Source organism: Lygodium microphyllum, chromosome 1 (genome assembly GCF_053477565.2).
Source record: "Lygodium microphyllum isolate KBCC chromosome 1, Lygodium_microphyllum_v1.1.10, whole genome shotgun sequence".
NCBI lineage: Eukaryota > Viridiplantae > Streptophyta > Polypodiopsida > Schizaeales > Lygodiaceae > Lygodium > Lygodium microphyllum.
In genome coordinates, this window is record NC_141135.1 from 134,717,578 (window position 1) to 134,736,587 (window position 19,010).

Below are 19,010 nucleotides of genomic sequence, written 5' to 3' on the forward strand. Positions count from 1 at the left end.
CAACAAAGCTCTCAAGCTCAAAATAGTTAGGTGAAACTCTTCTACCCTTCCTATAGTATCAAATCCCTTGTGTGTCCTAGGTTTTCTTCGTTTTTACCTTTGCAAGGAGTTCCAATCTTGCTTAGCTTTGATGTGTGGTTTGCATGGTTATGTATGCTTTTTTCCCCTAGTTCTAGGGTTTGTTAGTGTCTTTATCCTTTTTCCACTCTATCTCTTCCCAAAGTTTTTTAGCTCTCAAGTTTTTGATGGTTGTCACCATGAGTTGTTCATTTAGCTTCTTTTTCCTTGTGCACCTTTCTTTTGAGCTTTTGAGAGAGCATCTAGTGCCCTATGAATTTTGGCTTTGCTCTTAGCAGCTTGAGAACTCCTCTTATCATGAAGTGTTGTAAATTGATGCACTTGGCCTTTTCCACCATATCAATATCACCGTGGTTTGGAGTTTATGTGAGGTCACCATTCTCAAAGGACTTCCACTACTTACTTTTGTAGGCTCACCATGTTGCCCCTCTTGTGTCCACTTTGACCTCATGGCTTGTTGCACGAGTTACAACCATGTGGTGCCTAATAGCAGCTAAGGGAGTTAAGCCCATTTAATTGAGGTTTTTAATGCCTTTAATCAACATCCGCTAGTCCGTATTTAGGGTGCCCATTTCCCAACTCTCCTTCAAGACCACTCCAATCTCCATGGATTCTTGCATTTGCAACAATCTTATCCTTGCTTCGATTCACGAACATAAAAAGATAGATCGAGCTGGCTATATATTTCTTGCGTTGACACTCATCGACACTAGGCCTACACTCCAAAGAGTTTTAAATGACCACAAAGCCAAGTCGCATTTTTCGCTATATGACGAATGCAAACTGGACGATTAAGTTTTTCCTCGAAGAAACTTCAGACCACCAGTCGCGCTCCCGTGTCATCGTTGTTGTGTGCGATTAGGCTTCGCCATGGCCGCTGCAGACACCGACGTGCCTATGACCCCCGCCGATGAAGGAACCAGTAGTGGCCCAGGCTCCAGCAGCAAACGCCCCAAACGCTTCGAAATCAAGAAATGGAACGCCGTAGCCCTCTGGGCATGGGGTAAGCATGCCGGCTGTTTTTCTAAGGTTTTTTCTGCCGCATCGTTAGCTGTGCTCCTGTATCTGTACGTCTTTTCAGTCATTGGTAACCATGCCTGTGTCTAGCAAAGCTCACACTTAGGTTTTCTTTTTGCCCGTTCGGTGCAGATATTGTCGTCGACAACTGTGCCATCTGCAGAAACCACATCATGGACCTGTGTAAGTCTGCAAACGAGCGAACCATTGCGGCAAAATTTCTGAACGTTTCTGATTTCAGGATATATTGATGCAGGTATTGAGTGCCAAGCTAATCAAGCCAGTGCCACGAGTGAAGAGTGCACCGTTGCATGGGGTATGCAAGCTCACATCTTAGGGAAAACCGTCTATATTTGTGATGCGTTTTTGTTTCATAATGTGTTCTTCACGTTCTTCATGGAGTGTTGCTCCTGACGTTTCTCATAGCCACCTATATGTTGTCACTCTGTTTTGTACATCTGTCCGTTGATAGACTTGACCATCTTTTACTAGAGTCTTAGGGTTGCAACAATACATTGGCGCAATAAATCTTCTGCTGGAGATATACAAGCCACACTTTGTAAGTGTAGTTGCTCATATTGTCAGAGTGTATGCCAAAGCAAACTGCATGATTTAGCAAAGACAATAACAGCAAGGATGTGAAGGCAGGAGGAAGCTGATTCTTTGTGAATTCCTAAGTACTAGAATCCTTACACATGAATGCGAGGGAATTTAGAAGGAAGAAATGAAGTCACGATGTGTATGAACAAGCAAGGAGGACAAGTGGTGATTGAAGGCAAGAGAAAGCCTTCATGAAGGGATTTGGTGTATTTTGTTATATATTCAACTTCTTGTTGAGAACCCCCTTTTGACCATAATGGTGTTTAAATCTCAACAATCTTGGTGCAATCTTGGAGTATAAGATTCTTGGCTGCAAGTCTACTCGTCTTGCCAAAGCGCGGTCAACCTTTCATGCTAAAGTAAATTTTTGAGGGAGAAATCTATTCGATTGTTGACCATCTAATCTATATGATCCATTGTTGAACAAAATAGAATTGGCAGGCTGCTTCTTGTTGCTCCAAGTGATAGCACTAGATCCAAGTATAATGCTTGACTCATAGTAGACCAATGAGTGTCAATATTGTAGTCCATTTAGAATCTATTTATTGCTCAATTTGGTCCCATGCTTTACATATGATCCTATGCAATCTACCACTTTGTGTGTATCAACATGCATGAAAATTGATATTATTGATAATCCAAGTACTTGCTCGAGGCGTACATTTGTTAGTTGTGGATGCTTCTCATGCAAGAGATCGTTTGTGTCATGGCTTTGTTTTTTCACAATAGAAAGTTTTATGCTTTCAATGGCAAGTTTGAGTACCTTGATGTAAAGATCTCTCATTAGAGAAACATTGGTCACGGGCTAGGGAACACTCTAAGCAACCATACAAAGGTTGAAAGCAATTGAACTATCTATTGTTGTTGCAAAACAAATTAGCTATGTGACACGGGAGAGTTGTTTTACTCAAGAAAGAAATGAAGAAGGCCGTTATCCATTTTAAAACTCTTTTTCTCAGTGACTTCTTTGGAAATTGGTCACTATGGCTCCTTGCACTTATCACATTTGAAGATGGAGGTTGGAACATGGATTTGAATTTTCAGTGAGTAGAGCGAATTTGGAAGAAGAAGCAATAAATCACTTGTTATCTATTTTTAGGTGCTTGTTTCGTTTCCAAAGAGTGTTTTGTGAGTGGTAATATGCGATCCTTCAATCTTGAAACTTTGAATTATGGTGTTTTTGCAGTATAAATCTCCTCCTATGAGAGGTCATGGGAGAAAGTGGACTTTACATCCATTTGGAATTGATGTAAAACTTTTGCTACGAGACCTTGTAAAAGGAAGCGGGTTTCATATGCATTTAGAAGTTAGGCCATTGAGAAATTTTAGTGAAAGCATTGGTCCTCTTAATGTTTGTTATCACTTGTGGTGATAGAAAGAATCTCTTCAAATTCAAGCTATGTTGTTGACCTTTGCAACAAACTTTACCTTATCTCTTATGCTAGTCTAGGGTCTTACCAGCTTTCCAGATGTTCTTGTAGACCACTGGACCTCCAATCTCCTTTTTTTCATATAGTTCTGAGAATAAGCTCTCAAGTTTGTTTTCACTTTATTGAAATTTAATACTTGCATAACATGCACTAGTAACTTGAGCTAAGCTTGAGTCTTTCTAACTTTTTTTCTTCCTATAAATTGCATTACTAATTCATAGTCTAAGTAGAGTGAAGCAGAATTGTTATTGTTGTTACTATTGTTGAATGTTTTGTGACGTCTATTAGTTCTCTTGTGACCTCCTAAAAGAAAAAAACCTTGTAAGACTCTCATGCATGTCTTGAGTAATGTATAAATTTGAAGATTGAACAAGCTCTATTCCATTCTTGTCAAAGAATGTAATGCTAATAAATAAAGATATTATTCCTTATAAGGTGTTGGTAGAATCTTGGATGTTGCATATCACCAAATCTAGAGTATCTTGGTGAACTCGAGGTTATGTACGGTAACTTGGTCTCCCCTTGTGAGTATAGTTATTCGTATTTATTTTACATACTATTGGTGGTTGCCATTATTGGCTTAATGCATTTGTGTTGTGTAAGGTAGCCACTTTCTTGAAGAGTAATGCTTTGCAATGGTTGACTGCTCTTCTCATGCAAGGCAAAGCACCATCTTCATTGACAAAGGTTAAATTGGTTTTCTCATTCGTATGGGTTATAAACACATTTGAAGTGGATGTAATGACATTTTGACACAAGTTGGAGGCAAGTAGTTACAAGAATCTTGAGTATTTTAACAAAAAGTTTTGGAAGCTTTGCTCCTTGTCAACTCATTTCACACTGTTCCTTATCAAAGCAAGTTCACCACTTTGGACTAGATTTTTACAAGGATGCATATTTTTAATGATTAGCTTTGAATGCCAGTTCAGCCTTCTCAACATCAGATGTAGGGCTGTCCTTTGCATTGAGTTTCATATATGGAGGCAATAGAACCCCAATTGTTTTCCCTCCCTCCATATTGAAACGCTGCAAAACCTTGGAGATATACTCCTGCTGAGATAGATGGGGTAATCCTTTTCACCTATTTTTGAGTATTCGCATGCCAAGAATGTGATTTACATTACCAAGATCCTTCATGTCAAAGCTGCCATGAAGACTTTACTTCAGTGAGTCCAAGTCATGAGTATCCCTGCCAGTAATTAGCATGTCATCAATATACAGAACCAAGATAATCAGGCTGTCATATGCAGCCTTCTTGGTGTACGAGCAATGATCCACTTGACTTCTATAAAAACCTTGAGATTGCATAAATGTATCAAACTTATGATACCATTCTCTTGGTGCTTGTTTCAGCCCATACAAACTCCTTTTGAGTTTACATACCATTTTCTCTTTTCCTTTTTCCACAAACCCTTCAGGCTGCTGCATATATATGCATTCATTCAGATCACCATGTAAGAATACAGTCTTTACGTCCATCTGTATGAGCTCCATATCTTCAGTTGCAACCAAGCCCAAAATGGTTCTCAATGCAGTCATCTTGACTACAGGAGAGAAGATCTCATCCACGTCAACTCCATGTTCTTGCTTGTATCCCTTCGCATCCAATCTTGCTTTGTACTTTGGCAAGGAACCAGAAGTGACCATCTTGTAAACCCATTTGCATGGAAGGGTTTTATGCCCTTTAGGCAACTGCACCAAGTCCCAAGTGCCATTTTTCTCAAGAGATTCCATCTCTAACAACATGGCTTTATACCATTTCTTGCTGTCCTGTCTGTCCATTGCTTCCTTGAAGCAAGACGGTTCACTAGGGTATGTCAACATGACATAATCAGCCACATTGTTTGCACCAGGAACGAATCTATTAGGTTGTCTAGTAGCCCTAGATGATCTCCTAACCCAATGATCATTGTTTATTGGTTGTTCCTTCAAATTTCCATTTTTAGCTTGCTTTCCTAGCATTTCAGCCTTCAAATCAGCATTAACAACTTGCTGTCTTGGCTATTCTTGCACATCCAATGGCTCATCATTAGGGGCAATAGCTGGCTGATCATTTTCAGCATTATTTTTTGCATTTGCAGGTTCATTTACAGTAGGTATTTGCTGCTGTACAACGGGCTTATTTTGCTGTCCAAAAGGTAGTTCTTCCCGGAATACAACCCTACAGACTTCCTCTGTTCTTTTGGGTTGTTTGTACATGCGATCTTCCCGGAAGATAACATTATTGCTGTGTATTACTTTTCTTTTCTTAGGATCCCATAATCTATATCCCATTTCACCTTCATTACCATATCCTAGTAAAATACATTTATAGGACTTTGGCTCAAGTTTGTTGCGTTTTTCGTTATGTATGTGCACAAATGCTTTGTAGCCAAACACTACTCGATCACGCTTCTTAGGGAACTCTCCCTTCTAAAGACCTGTTTGGTGACCGATTAATCAAGTGTACGGCAGTCATGACAACCTCTACCCAAAAACCATGGGGTAATGTAAGGTGAGACAGCACCGTACAGACCTTATCTTGTATGGTCCGATTCATACGCTTTGCAACTCCATTTTAGGGTGGATTATGAGAGGCAGTGAGCTCCCTCTTTATCCCTTTGCTGTCACAAAATGCCTGAAAGGCCTTGGACACATATTCCCCACCATTGTCAGAGTGAAGACACTTAAGTGTCTTATTAGTCTGATTTTCAACCAATGCGAAGAAATTTTTAATCTTGTTAAGTACTTCGTCCTTGCTACGAATAGGGTAAACCCATACCTTCCATGTAGCGTCATTGACAAAGGTGACAAAGTATTTCTTTCCCCCCAAAGATAACTTTGGCATCTGACATACTTCAGAATGTACTAACTCTAGAGAAGAAGATTTCAGCGAAAGTGACTTTTCATGAGACGTCTGTGGATGTTTACCATAAACACAATGATCATAATGCTTAAAATCAGCAATAATGAAGACGAGGCAAGTGACCCAACACCTTCATTCTAGTTTGACTCATGTGTTGCAATCGACCATGTCACAAAGAAACACTTGGCTGCCCGGTCATGGCAACAACATGATCACTCACACTAGATACATGGAGAGTGTTACTAGGTGGTGATACTTTTTGTAGTTGCTTTCCTTATTTACTTATATAAATATTTTGTTTTTCTTTTCTTTAGTTGCTGTTGATTTTTACCCCGAGAGTTCTCTTGAATTAAGTCGGAATCTTTGCATGGTTAGAAGAGGTAGCCATTGGGACAAATTGGACTAATGGTTTGTTTGAGCCTTAGGACCAGTTTCATATTGAATGGACTCTAAAGAATAGAATGCCATTGGTTTGGGACTGTGTGTTTTAGCCACTGGAGATGGTGTAGAACAATGAGCCTGGCCAAGATAGAAGATGCACATGTGAGAATGCTCATGGAATAAAAGTCACCGTAATTGAGCCACATTACACTTTTTGATGTGGTTGCAATAATAAAAGTTACTCAGAACAACTTGAGGAATGTAGGGGTTACCATCCCTAAAATTTAGAGAGTTGCTATTTTTGGACCTCAAAATCTGTTCGCATCATTATCCTTGTTTTTGCATGAGGATTAATTCTTTGGTTTGTGCCAAGGTCAAATTTTGCACCGATCATGGGGAATTTTAGACCGGAAGGTTTAAACGGGAAAATTGTTATATGTATGCCATGTGGCACAAATTTAAGAGAGAGAGAGAGAGAGAGAGAGAGAGAGAGAGCGAGAGCATTTAAAAAGAAAACGTAATAGGCACGAGGGGCAGAATGTGAGAATGAAGTTTTGAGGAGCTGAGGGGAGATTGCTGCAAGTTCATAAACTATGGAGAATACTTCTTCGTCTTTGACTCATGTACGGAGGTAGAGCTTGCTCCCTTTGGTCAACTCTCTCTCTATTCTTAGAGGAAATGCTCTGCATGATGGGCTGATTCCATCGAAGGTACAATTCTGTGTTTTCTTTGCACTTCTACTGAGGCAAGAGCCTCATTGTCCAGGTTCAGGAGCAACTGTTGGCTTCTCCAATGCAGGAACTAAAAAAAGTGATGACCATGCCACACAGGAATAGAGTTTTTCAGCTCTAATTTAGTGCTATTTATGGGACTGTTTTTTTGCTGGAATGATGCCAGGGTAAAAGGGATGTTGTTCTGGATATGCTGGACGGTAAAAACAGTAAATACAGAGTTTTGCAGACTACAATTCTGCACATGAATCATCGAGTTATGGTCACAGAAAATGCTTTTCTAAAAGGGATGTTGTCTTGGATATGCTAGACAGTAAAAATAGTAAACATAGAGTTTTGCAGATTGCAATTTTGCACATGAATTATTGAGTTATGGTCATAGAAAATGCTTTTCTAAAAGGGATGTTGTTTTGGTCATATTGTATTGTCCTTACGCAGCTGGGATTTACTAAAAAAAGATGAAAACCAATTGTTCACAGGTTATGTATTTTGGAACATTTCATTTTTGTAACTTTCCATCTTTTAATTAATAAAGAAATATCGAGAGGGGCGTCGGTCATCGGGGCCAATCTAGTGTTGAGCGAGGGAGTGAGGTCTCCGTTTGTGTGTGTGTGTGTGTGTGAAGACCATGTGTTAATTGAAGGAACTACTGCTTTATGTGAGTCATAGATGGGTTTCAGAGAGAATACAAGGTATCACTTTTACAACCTTTGGCAATCACTCTAGATCCCTTACAGATCTTCCATTTCCCATCACCAAAAGTGGTATGAAATCCATCGTCATCTAGCTGCTCTGTGCTAATCAAGATTTTCTTGAGCTGAGGTACATGCCGTACATGCTAAAGTGTGAAGACATTACCATGCTGAAACTGCAACTGCACACTGCCAATACCTGCAATGTCACATGCATAGTTATCCCCAAGATGGACAACACCATGTCGACCCCCTGTGTAGTTAGAAAACCACTCACGATGAGGCGTGACATGAAAGGAAGCACGTGAATCGAGAATCCAAGTATACATGTCATCATCCATATTTGCAAGTAAAGCATGTGTACTAAAGTGTGAAGAGACAAAGAGTACATCATTGCCACTGCCACTGTCATGAGTGACTACATTCACCTCTTCAATTTTGACTCTGCTCTTCTAAGGATGACTCTCTTCCTTCTCTTTCTTGCTATCATCTGTCTTCTTGCTCTTTCCTTTCTCTTTCTTCCATTTGTAGCAATCACGTTTAAAGTGACTTTTCTTGCCACAATGATGGCATTCAACATCCTTACCACGTGATTTATTGCATCCCTTGCTATCAGATTTGCCTTTTTGTTGTGATTTGCCCCTAGTATGCAAAGCATTGTAAGACTTATTGGATGCATTGTTCTGCTGATTCATTTCTTCCATGAGTAGAGCACTCTTTACATCAGCATACAAAAGGATCGCATTAGAATTGCTCATAGCAGTCTTGAATGTATCCCAACTCTCTAGCAAAGTGCAAAGCAAGAAAGTAGCCTTCAATTCCTCATCAATCATGAACTTCAAGGCAACCATCTGATTAAAAATGGAGTTAAACTCACTCAAGTGAGTAGACATTGTTGTACCCTCTTTCATATGCAAATCCGTAAGCTTTTTCAGCCAATAAACTTTACTTGCGGCACTCTTCTATGCATACAGTTCTTCTAGTTGAGTCCAAATAGCATAGGCAAAATCCAAACCTTCAATGTTAAACAGCAAGGCACTAAAAATCGATGGCTTTGTGGTTGAGCATGATAGCTCGGTGGTTGAGTGTGCAAGCTCATTTAACTCATCCCAGTCTTCCTATTCCATATCTGCGGTTTTCGTCCCTTTGGTCTTAATCGGCCTTGTCTGCTTCTTTTGCAATAGGATATTATAGCATTGTTTTTGCCAGACTACAAAGTTATGTGCTCCTTCAAGCTTCTTAATGTGCGTGAGATTACTGCTGTCACTACTGCCAGCCATGATTTTCAACCCAAATGTGACCTAAAAATTCAGCAAATGCAGTCCCAAACTGCACACAAGCGATCAAGGTACAAACAAGTACCAACCAACAATAAATAACCACGTAGAAGCATAAATTTCAGATTTGCAGATAAGTTTTCGGAAGGACTAAACCTTGTGCTACAGCACTCTACAATTGATTACAACCCAAATTTTAGCTGCAATTTCTGTTGTACATGGACCCACGAGCACAAAATCTGACACACACAGTCAAAAGCCCCAAAGTTTTTGTGCTCAAAGCATCAACCATACATTTGCACTGTCCCTGACATGCATAGAACCGGCCAAATTTGCCAAAATAGAGCAAGTTCAGCAAAACCCCCAAAATTTTCAAGTGCTAGATGTCCCAATTGCATGGAATTAAACCCGCATGTACATAAAATGACCAAATGGTGCACAAATTTTACCCAAACAGCAAAAGCCCCAAATTGCACGGGGTCCAATGTGCATCAATGTCGAGAAATTGGGTAAATTTCAGCCCGATTCTTGCATGTACATGAAAAGCCCCAAATGTCGGAGGCAAAATGTCACAAATTCCTGCAATTTCTGAGACAAATATCTCTGTTGTGTCTTGCTCGCATAAAATCTAGATAAATCCCCAAATTTCTTGGGTCCGGTGTGCACAAATTTCAGTGAAATTGAAAAAAGTTCACTAAAATGTAAAAAGCCCCAAAATTCCTGGCCAAATGTGCACTAATTTTGCAATTTTTGAGTTAGATTGTCCAGTTCTGCATTAAGATCCCCAAATCTGGGAAAAGCCCCAATTTTTCTGGGCAAAATATGCACAAATCTGAACTCTATGCTTATGTGCGCGAATCCTGGTCAGTCCAAGGGGAAATTGAAGAAGAATTTTGAAGAAAAACGAATTTGTGACCTTAAGGAAAATGTCGTGATGAGGTCCGTTGACCTGCCAGTCATGTTGTGTGACATGGAGCCCCGCCAACTTTCTGTTAGACTTGTTTGACTTGGAAACCCCCATCGATTGTCACGACAATTGATTTCGTTGGGGCCTGCTTGGTCACGACTGACCTGTCCAGCGTGTGTCGTCAGCTTGCCTACTCGTTGACTTGGCCTTTGTTAGTCTTGTTGTCTCCTCCTCAACTCGCGTTGACTGTCGCCTATAGTCTATTACCCATCGAGACTGTGTGCTACTCATGCGACACTTGAAACACCGCTCGTTGGTCTAACGGCCTCTCTTGCACTCGTTGGACACTGACGATTGGTGCCTGAAGCTCCTACTCGCCCTTCAATAGCTTTGGGAAATGTGCACAACCTATGTGCTTTAATACTAGTTTGTTAAGACAGACAACGCGAGGATCAAGAGACACAATGCTTTCTCACAGGGAGAGAGAGAGAGAGAGAGAGAGAGAGAGAGAGAGAGAGAGAGAGAGAGAGAGAGAGAGAGGAGTGCTGCTACAAGAGGTGCCAGTAGTTTGTGAGCATTTGCAACTAGCCAAAGGGGTTTCTATAGCAGGTGAGTATCCCCTGAAGGTGATTAGCAGCTGGCTAGTATTGATAGGGGCTGGTGATAGCATTTGGAGCCCATAGATGTGTAGGTGACAGCATTTATGCTGTTGTAAATCAAGGCAGCACATCTAGATACTTTTTGGTGACAATCGTGAAATCTCTCTCTATAGCTTTCTCTCTCATCCTTCGACAAGCCCTCAACAATTCTCGGCCATCTCTACGTTGGAGTGGAGCAATTGAAAAAATTGCTATTGAAATCCTAATTTACAACAGAAATTAGGGTTTTTACAGCCACCTCAGTATTTATGACCAATTATTGAAGGCAGAGTGCTTGCTATAGCAACTAAAGGGAAGGGATTTGCAACAGAATCAAGGGGTAGCCGTTCTTCAATTCATTGAGGCCGGCATATGAGAGATTGAAGACCCAATGGTGCTCAAACTATTACAATCAAGGGGCAAATTGATTTTATGAAGTTCTAGTCACTCTTGACAGCAATTATATTGAAGATTGAAGGAGATTAGCCCATGTCTTAGTGCACTTCAATCTTCTAATAACACAAGATAAAGAGATGCCAATAAGGGGCGATAGTTGTCGGGGCTTGTTTGTCCAAGATTAGGTGGTAAAAGTTTGCATTTTCACATTTGTGCATTTATTGCTTCTTGTAATTTGTGGTTAAACGAGGTCATCTACCACCCTTTTCAAGAAGGAAGGCATGTTTCATGGTTCCATTGCTTGGATACATCAACTCATCAACTCCCTCAAGTAGGTGGGCCTGAGACACTTGTGTGCTAGCCAAAGAATTTGCATTCTTGTTGAAATTGTGATTAGTTGAGTGCATGTCATCATATAGTGGTTCAAGTCATGATGATGCCTCACAGTCTAAATATACACAAAGCAATTGGGGAAATGCAATGCTTAATCTTGGAATAGGCTCGTAGCGTGGGTTGTAAGGAGAGATTGTGGGTGTAGAGTGAGAAGTGGGTTCCTCAAGGTCACAAAATGTTGATGACCAGCAAGGAGATGAAGAATATGATGACAAGTTTAAGGCTTGGTTGAGGACAACAATTGATATCTTTGCCCAATTAGCCAGGAATCCTCAATTCATGCATTTCTTGAATTCCTCGACACAAGGGCAAGAAGAATATATCATCCTCTAGAGCTCCTGGGCAGCGAGAGGCTCCCAAACAAGAGTCACTGTGGGCTCAAAATGCACCAAATGTTGGTGATGAACAAAAGGAACTCATGCCAATGGGGCAAGGTGCTGCAAGATATGCAAATGCAAGGCCATCTTGGTAGTACCAGCCCATTTGTCTTTGGACAGCAGGGCATGGATATTGATATGGGTTAATCGAGGGTCTTTGGTGGTGGAACTATCTTGCATGCAATGGCTAGTCAAGGGCCACATATTGGGATATATGGTGTGAATCCATATGCAATGCATGGAATGCAAAACCCAATGTATTTGGTTATGGCAAGTGGAATGTAAAACCCTATGTATAGCAATGTTGGCGTAATACATGGGGCACAATTTGGGATGTATGGTAATGCATTTGCACCCTGTAGTGTGTATGGGGCTTGAGGAATGAATGCTGGTCTTGGCCATAGTGCAAATATAGTAAATGCTCCCTTTTTGCAGCCACTAGTTGATGATAATTTATGATAATTTGACACCAAAGGGTTTGGCAAAGGACAATGACAAGGGTGGTAAAGGGGTGAAGTTTGGGACCTTTAGTGGTGTGCAAGATAGATTGAAAGTGTTGGTTTTCATTCAATAGTTTGATGCTGCGTACTTTGGGAACAACTTCACTCAATTGTAAGATCCGAAAAATAGCCACATTTTTGAAAGGGAGTGCATATTGGTGGTCCATACTTTTAATGCAAGGTAGAGCACTGTCAATGTGGGTACAGTTTAAGCAATGGTTTAATTAATGGCTGCAAATAAATGCTTTACATGTGAAAAGGAGGGGCACATGGCAGAAGAATGTACCAATAGGCAGCAAGCTGAAAAAGGTGCAAATAAGGGAGATCCCAAGGGAAAAAAGCCCAAAACCTCGGTTGGTTTGGTTTTTGATGTGGTGATAGATCAATCCAATAATGATGTTACAAAACTTTGTAGAGCATGGAATAAAATTAGAGATCAGCATGCATTGATCATCTTTGTTTTTGGTGCATGCTCAAATTTTATCTCTACGAACAATGGTTGCAGGTCTAAGCATCGGAAAGAATGAGATGGATTCTATGGGGGAGATTGGTATTGCATGCAAGGGATATGTAGAGCTCTTCACTCTTATCATTGGAAAGCTTTACTTACACATTTTAAAAAGAAACCATCCATCATGAACTTAGATGTCAATCCCAACCCCAGGATTTGAACCTGCCAGACTTCGGTCAATGCATCAAGAATGTCTCTCTTTGGAATTCGTGCACTTGTATACTTGTATAGATGAGGCTTAGCTGCTCCATCTCACTACCCTCTTATACTTCCTCTTTGGCATTGGAGAGTTGTGAGGGATGATTGCATCACCTAGACTAGAAATCAGTTGAGGAAGGGGCAATCAAGCCCTTCCCATGGTCTGAAGAAGTGGATTTCTTCTGTGTTGCGGACTTCTTGGTTGGAGAATCAGAGTTGAAGTCTAAGGAAGAGGATGATGCAGAGGAGGGGTTTGCATTCGACTTATTCTTATTCTTCCACGAGGTTGCTAACTCCTTGCAGTCCTTCCGCATAGTGATAACATTGGGGCTTCGACTTCTTCTTTCTGTTACCCCTCTCTACAGCTCCAAAGGTCTCATTGGAACCACCATAATGAGATGAGAGCCTCCCCTCTAAATGCAAAGATATCTCATGCAGCAGCATCGAGGGCATGTGTGTAAAGCTCATAGGTGTAGAGGATGTTTGCGCCCTCGAGCATTCGCCACTCCATCTAACTCTGGGGGGAGCTTATAGAGTACCGTGTCCACTAGATGTGCCTGTAGAAGGGCAGATTGTATGTGTCGAAGTTGGTCCTATACTTGTGTAACATTGAGCAATAATGATTGAATGGTATCCTTGGACTTAAACTTCATTTGCTGAAGCTGTCCATAAAGGGGCATGGCACGCATGGGGAAAGGTGCCTTGTACAATATTTGAAACTTCTATCATATTTTTGATGATGTGCTACAGGAGGTAACCGTTGGTAGAAGTTTAGAAATACACTGAAGCAGTGCAGAATACACACATGCTTCGTCTAAATCCTAGGTAGGCGCAGCTTCCTCATGGTCGTTCTCATCAAAATCGTCGGGAAGTAGAAAAGGACGCTCAGGCCAAGGAATAGCTCCGCATACAATGTACCAAATCCGCTTTTGCACAAACCAAGCTTTCATCACGGCACTTCATGTAAGATAGTTAGGTCCATGTAAGTTATCATTTGTAGAAGTGCACGGAGGAGCCATTTGGAGAGAAGTGAAGAGAGAAGATAGAGGGTATAGGGAGATGGAATACAAAGACTTCACAAAATGAGAGAGCACATATAGCATAACAAAAAATCTGATATCAATGAAAGCTAACTGCTGCAAAATGAAGAAAAACTAGTCAAAAACTGTCCAAAAAAAGTAAAATTGCTTGTAGAAACAATCACCTAGCCGGAGTTAAATGTAGAAAGCCAAAAAATGTAGGAGGGTGGAGCATTTAATGAAGCAAACTGATGATTGTAGGTTGAAGTCCAGGCGCACTCTGAAAACACACGTTACTGGTTTGATAAGCGTAGTCTTGATCAGCACGGGGAAGAAAGATGTGTAATTAGCAGAAAAATCGCAACAAGAACTGAGATCATGCAATGTGATACCACGTCAAAAGTGGTGCAGCAATGGTGTCAAAAGATGACGTACTAGCGAGACAGTAGGGTTTGTGGGGAGGAACACGAAGTTAACTCAGTAAACATGGGGAAGAGAATAGAAGAGAGAAGAAACTTTGATGAATGGAATGATGAAGTTTCGAATCATGGAGTGAATGTGATACAAGGGACCAAGGGTGCCGTAGCACAAGGAAGATGATGAAGACAACCACGAACCACGACCCACGAACCGCAAGGTCCTCTTGAAGGGGTATGAGGGTAGTGGAGAGGCTGGAGAGAAGAGGTGACGGACTGAATGAATCAGCCGTAAGGAATGAATGAGAGAGTGGTCTATAAATAGGCATAGTTAGTCTAGGATGGCGCCCCTTTTTGGGGCTGCAAACCCTAAACGCAAAACGCAAATTGCGGTTGAAGGGTTTCTCAACACCCCCTCTCAGGCTCAAAAAGGGGAACAAGAGAAGAGTGAGGTGGAGATGCAATGCTACATGCCGAGGAATGCTCATGCGGCAAGTGCCACTTGGACAATGTCGCTGTGGGGGAATTGTTCACTTGCCCAAAGTGCCCTAGTACAAAGATGATGAAAATATGCAATGCATAGGAGGAATGTCGGACTTTGTGTGGTGCCGAGAACCAAAAGGGTATGCCCGTACTTGATCTTAGGAGGTGGCTCCATGTTAACCAAGTGACTAAGGCAAGAAGAGGAGAGGAGGAAGAAGATGTAGAGGATTCCTAAGATCCAAGATTTCCACCGGAAAGGGAACTTGTAGTAAAGAACAATAGACAGTGAATTGGAGAACCCAAAACTCAACCTCGGGAGAGAAGCCACTAGCCCCTGTGCATCCATGTTGGAAGGAATACAAAGGCCTCGTCACTAAGTCGCGGTTGAATCTTCGAGGTCCCGATCTAGGTGGTACTTGAAGATCCTGGGTATTAGTAGAAGAGATGACTGGTCGAAGACGGCCACCCCAAGAAAGTAGAGGATAGGTGAAGAGCTTTATGTAGAGTAGGTTCCCTCTTTGAGGTGGGAGGTGGAGGGGCCCTCGTTGAAGTCGGAGAAGAAGTAGATGCCCCCTCTGAGGGCAAAGAAATAACATCCCCCTCTGAATCTCCCTTTGAAGTAGATAGGGAATCCAAAAACTCATGGATCACAGACTCTGAAATGTTTGATGACAAAGGAAGTGCCGTCGGTCGTGTCGAAGGTATTTGGGATGCTGAAGAGCTCCCAGAGGTAGCCTCTCGAACCTGAGTAATCGAGGGTGGGGAAGGGTGGGGCTCAGAATGAGCAAGAGGTGGGCAATAGTCGCTGTCTCTCAGTGGAGCAGACTAGGTAGCCGAAGAAGAGGAAGGAGTCGAGCAGCCACTATCTCTCGAGGGAGCAGACTGACGAGGAGACGGTATCAAACAATCACCGTCTCTCGATGGAGCGGACTACAGATCCATAGGTCATGGAAGCCACTGTACTTGAAAATAAGTAGGAGAAGACTGCCGTTGGCATTGTGACGATCTCCAGGAGGTCGTAGTGCCAATCGATCCTTCATGTGCTCGAAAGGACTTAGTGCGCATCGGGTGTGCCTAATTGCCTTGAGTATAGTACTCTGATAACCGATGTAGAACAATCTCTGTGGCCCAGAAAGGAGAAGTGGCACAAGGAGTGCTTGGTGAAAGATGCATATACTTCGGAGGAGTAGGGAGCAAAGGTCGAAGTTGGCAAGCTTCGGTGGGATGACCGTTCGTGCCGTAGTAGGAACACCTAGTAGACTGGCAATCTGTCGGTGTTGAAGCCATGGATACCAATGTGCCTTGCTGAAGAAGGAAGAGGTCAGTCACCATGAACCACGAACCGCAATGTTCACTTCAAGGGGTGTGAGGGCAGTGTGAGGTACGAACCTCCATGTCCGTCTCAAGGGGTGGGAGGGTAGTGGAAGGGCTGGAAGTGAGCTGCCAGTGGTAGGAGGATGTGACCAGCAGTAAGAGATTGCAACTAGTAGAAAAACGCAGGTGAGGAGAGAGAAAGACCAAAAACGTAGGCAGTAGGAGAGACAGACTAAATACGTAGGCAACAGGAGAGAGAGAGAGATTAAAAGCGCAAGCAGTAGGACTGTGATGATGCGGCAGGCTGTGCGGTAGCAGGTTTGCACAAGAACAGCAATCGCTTGGCTGGAATCAAGCGCCAATTGATGGAGACAGCAATGGACAGCTTCGGCTGAGATGTCCTCCATGAACGGGGTGTGGGCAGCAAGCTGAAACACCTGAAATTTGCAAAAACGAGATGTTGATGCAGCGGAAGAAGAAGAGAAGTGGATGCCGAACCCGCCATCGGTATTTGCCTTCATTGGAGTGGAGGATCTTCGCTGCTAGGTGAGCAGATCCAGCTTTGATACCATGTCAAAAGATGATGTACTAGCGAGACAGTAGGGTTTGCGGGGAGGAACACGGAGTGAACTCGGCAAACATGGAGAAGAGAAGAGAAGAGAGAAGAAACTCTGATGAATGGAATGATGAAGTTCCGAATCATGGAGTGAATGTGATACAAGGGACCAAGGGTGTTGTAGCACAAGGAAGATGATGAAGACAGCCACGAACCACGAACCGCAATGTCCTCCTGAAGGGGTGTGAGGGTAGTGGAGAGGTTGGAGAGAAGAGGTGACGGATTGAATGAATCAATTGTAAGGAATGAATGAGAGAGTGGCCTATAAATAGGCATAGTTAGTTTAGGATGGCGCCCCTTTTTGGGGCTGCAAACCCTAAACGCAAAACGCAAAAACACAAACTGCGGGTGAAGGGTTTCTCAACAAATGGAAGCATAGATAAGTGCTAAAATAAGCTATTGAACACAAGGCGGAAGAGAAAGGACACAAAAGAGCAGAACAACAAAAGGACATTGCAAAGGAAGAGAACTTAGAGAAGTGCTCGGGAAATGGAATCTATATACCAAACATGAGAATGATGTGTATAACAATGAGTCACTGGTTGTGTTAGCATCGGCATTGACTCCTCTCTCTTACAAGAAGACTACCTGAAGAATGATGATGATTGAATGAGAGGAGCCATTGAATAAATAGGCCCAAAATATTCCAAATATGGTAGCTGGTTGGCGAGCAATAAATGCCTAAATAATCACTAATATGACCATTATAAAATGCCTAGATTACTCAGCAGTATCAAGCATAGCCCAGACTTACACATGAGCTGACTAGATTGTTAACAAGCTCATCTCCTAACTATTTGCCGGTTCTTTTGGTGCAAAAGAAGGATGGTTCATGGCATATGTGCATTGACTATTACACACTAAATAAGATAATGATCAAGAATCGATTCCCAATTTCTAGGATTGATGACAGTATTGACAAATTGCAGGGGTCAGCCATATTGATTTGAAAAGTGGGTATCAAGAGGATGTGCCAAAACCAGCTTTTAAGACATCTTTTGGACATTATTGTTGAGCTAAAAAAGACATTATAAATTGATAAGCTCTTTATTACAGCCTAAAAACTCAATTATTACCAAACCATAATTTGGGAAGACCCACTCATGTATAAATAGATAGGCTGCCCATCACTCAGCCCATCTTTGTTTTGCAAAGTGTTGGCCCCTATCCTCTGTTGCCCACCTTCCTTGTGCTGGATATCTCAGTTGGAGGTTGCCGGTTCACCCTCCTTGTGGTGGATATCTTAGTTGGAGGTTGCTGTTCAACAGTTGGCGCTTGCATCCAAACTATCTCCTACTTTTGGTGATTGTTTTCCGGCCTATTGCTGTCACTCATTGGCTATGTTTTGCTGCTGTCCAGCTGTTTCAGCTTGTTACCACTCTAGAACTGTCGCATGTTACTGATGCCATCATCTTCATTTGTTTTGTCGTACAACTTGGATGTCATCCAAATTGTTGTGTTTTGCTAGAATAGCTGTCGCATGCATTGTTCTGACTAACTCTTCATTATGCTTGGTTGTTCAACGAGTTTCAACATGTCCACTCTCTCTTTAGGGGTGACTCTTGTTGTCATGAGAACGTGAAATTTTGATGCTTTGCATAGCATTCGGTTAAGTTATTAATCAAATGCACAAATGTGAGGTGCATGTGTTGTGCAAGTCAGTTAAGTTACAATGACATGTTAGGGACCCCTAGATGTCAATGGGTGTCAAAAGGCAAAAGTTGCATAAGTTGAGTTTGATAGGTACTAAGTGGTGCTTGGTGACAAATTTTGGCTGATCATTTTATCAGCTATTAATATCAGTGGTGACATTAGGAACTAGGCATTAATTAATGAAAGAATGCTAGTTTAATGGCTAATAAATGCTTAGGAATACTTTGGTGACAAATTGGTGTAGCCAATTTAATTGTTGGCTCATAAATTTTTTAATGAGTAAGAATTAATAACTAAGTTAATATCAGAGTTAATATTCTGGAAATTAATTTAAATGGGCTGAAAATTGCAATTTGAAGGTTGCCACTTGGCAAGACTTGCCCATGCAAGTGAGGTAAAGGCTATTAGAGACAGGTGGAGCTTGATTTTAGCATGGTGGGGAGAGAGAGAGAGAGAGAGAGAGAGAGAGAGAGAGAGAGAGAGAGAGAGAGAGCTGTTGCAACAATTCTCTAGCCATTGGTGATTAGCCCAGCCATTG

At 41.8% G+C, this 19,010-nt stretch overlaps 1 protein-coding gene across 1 annotated transcript in view; it reads left to right on the forward strand.

Moving 5' to 3' along the window:
- The first annotated feature begins 826 nt into the window (after window positions 1-826).
- LOC148041709 (RING-box protein 1a) overlaps window positions 827-19,010 on the forward strand; it is a 30,002-nt gene continuing 11,818 nt past the window's right edge. Inside the window, exons 1-3 of the mRNA XM_087681573.1 lie at window positions 827-1,081; window positions 1,228-1,278; window positions 1,352-1,411. Coding sequence (XP_087537699.1) covers window positions 949-1,081; window positions 1,228-1,278; window positions 1,352-1,411 — 244 coding nt within the window. The 5' untranslated portion in view covers window positions 827-948. The remainder of the gene's footprint in view (window positions 1,082-1,227; window positions 1,279-1,351; window positions 1,412-19,010) is intronic.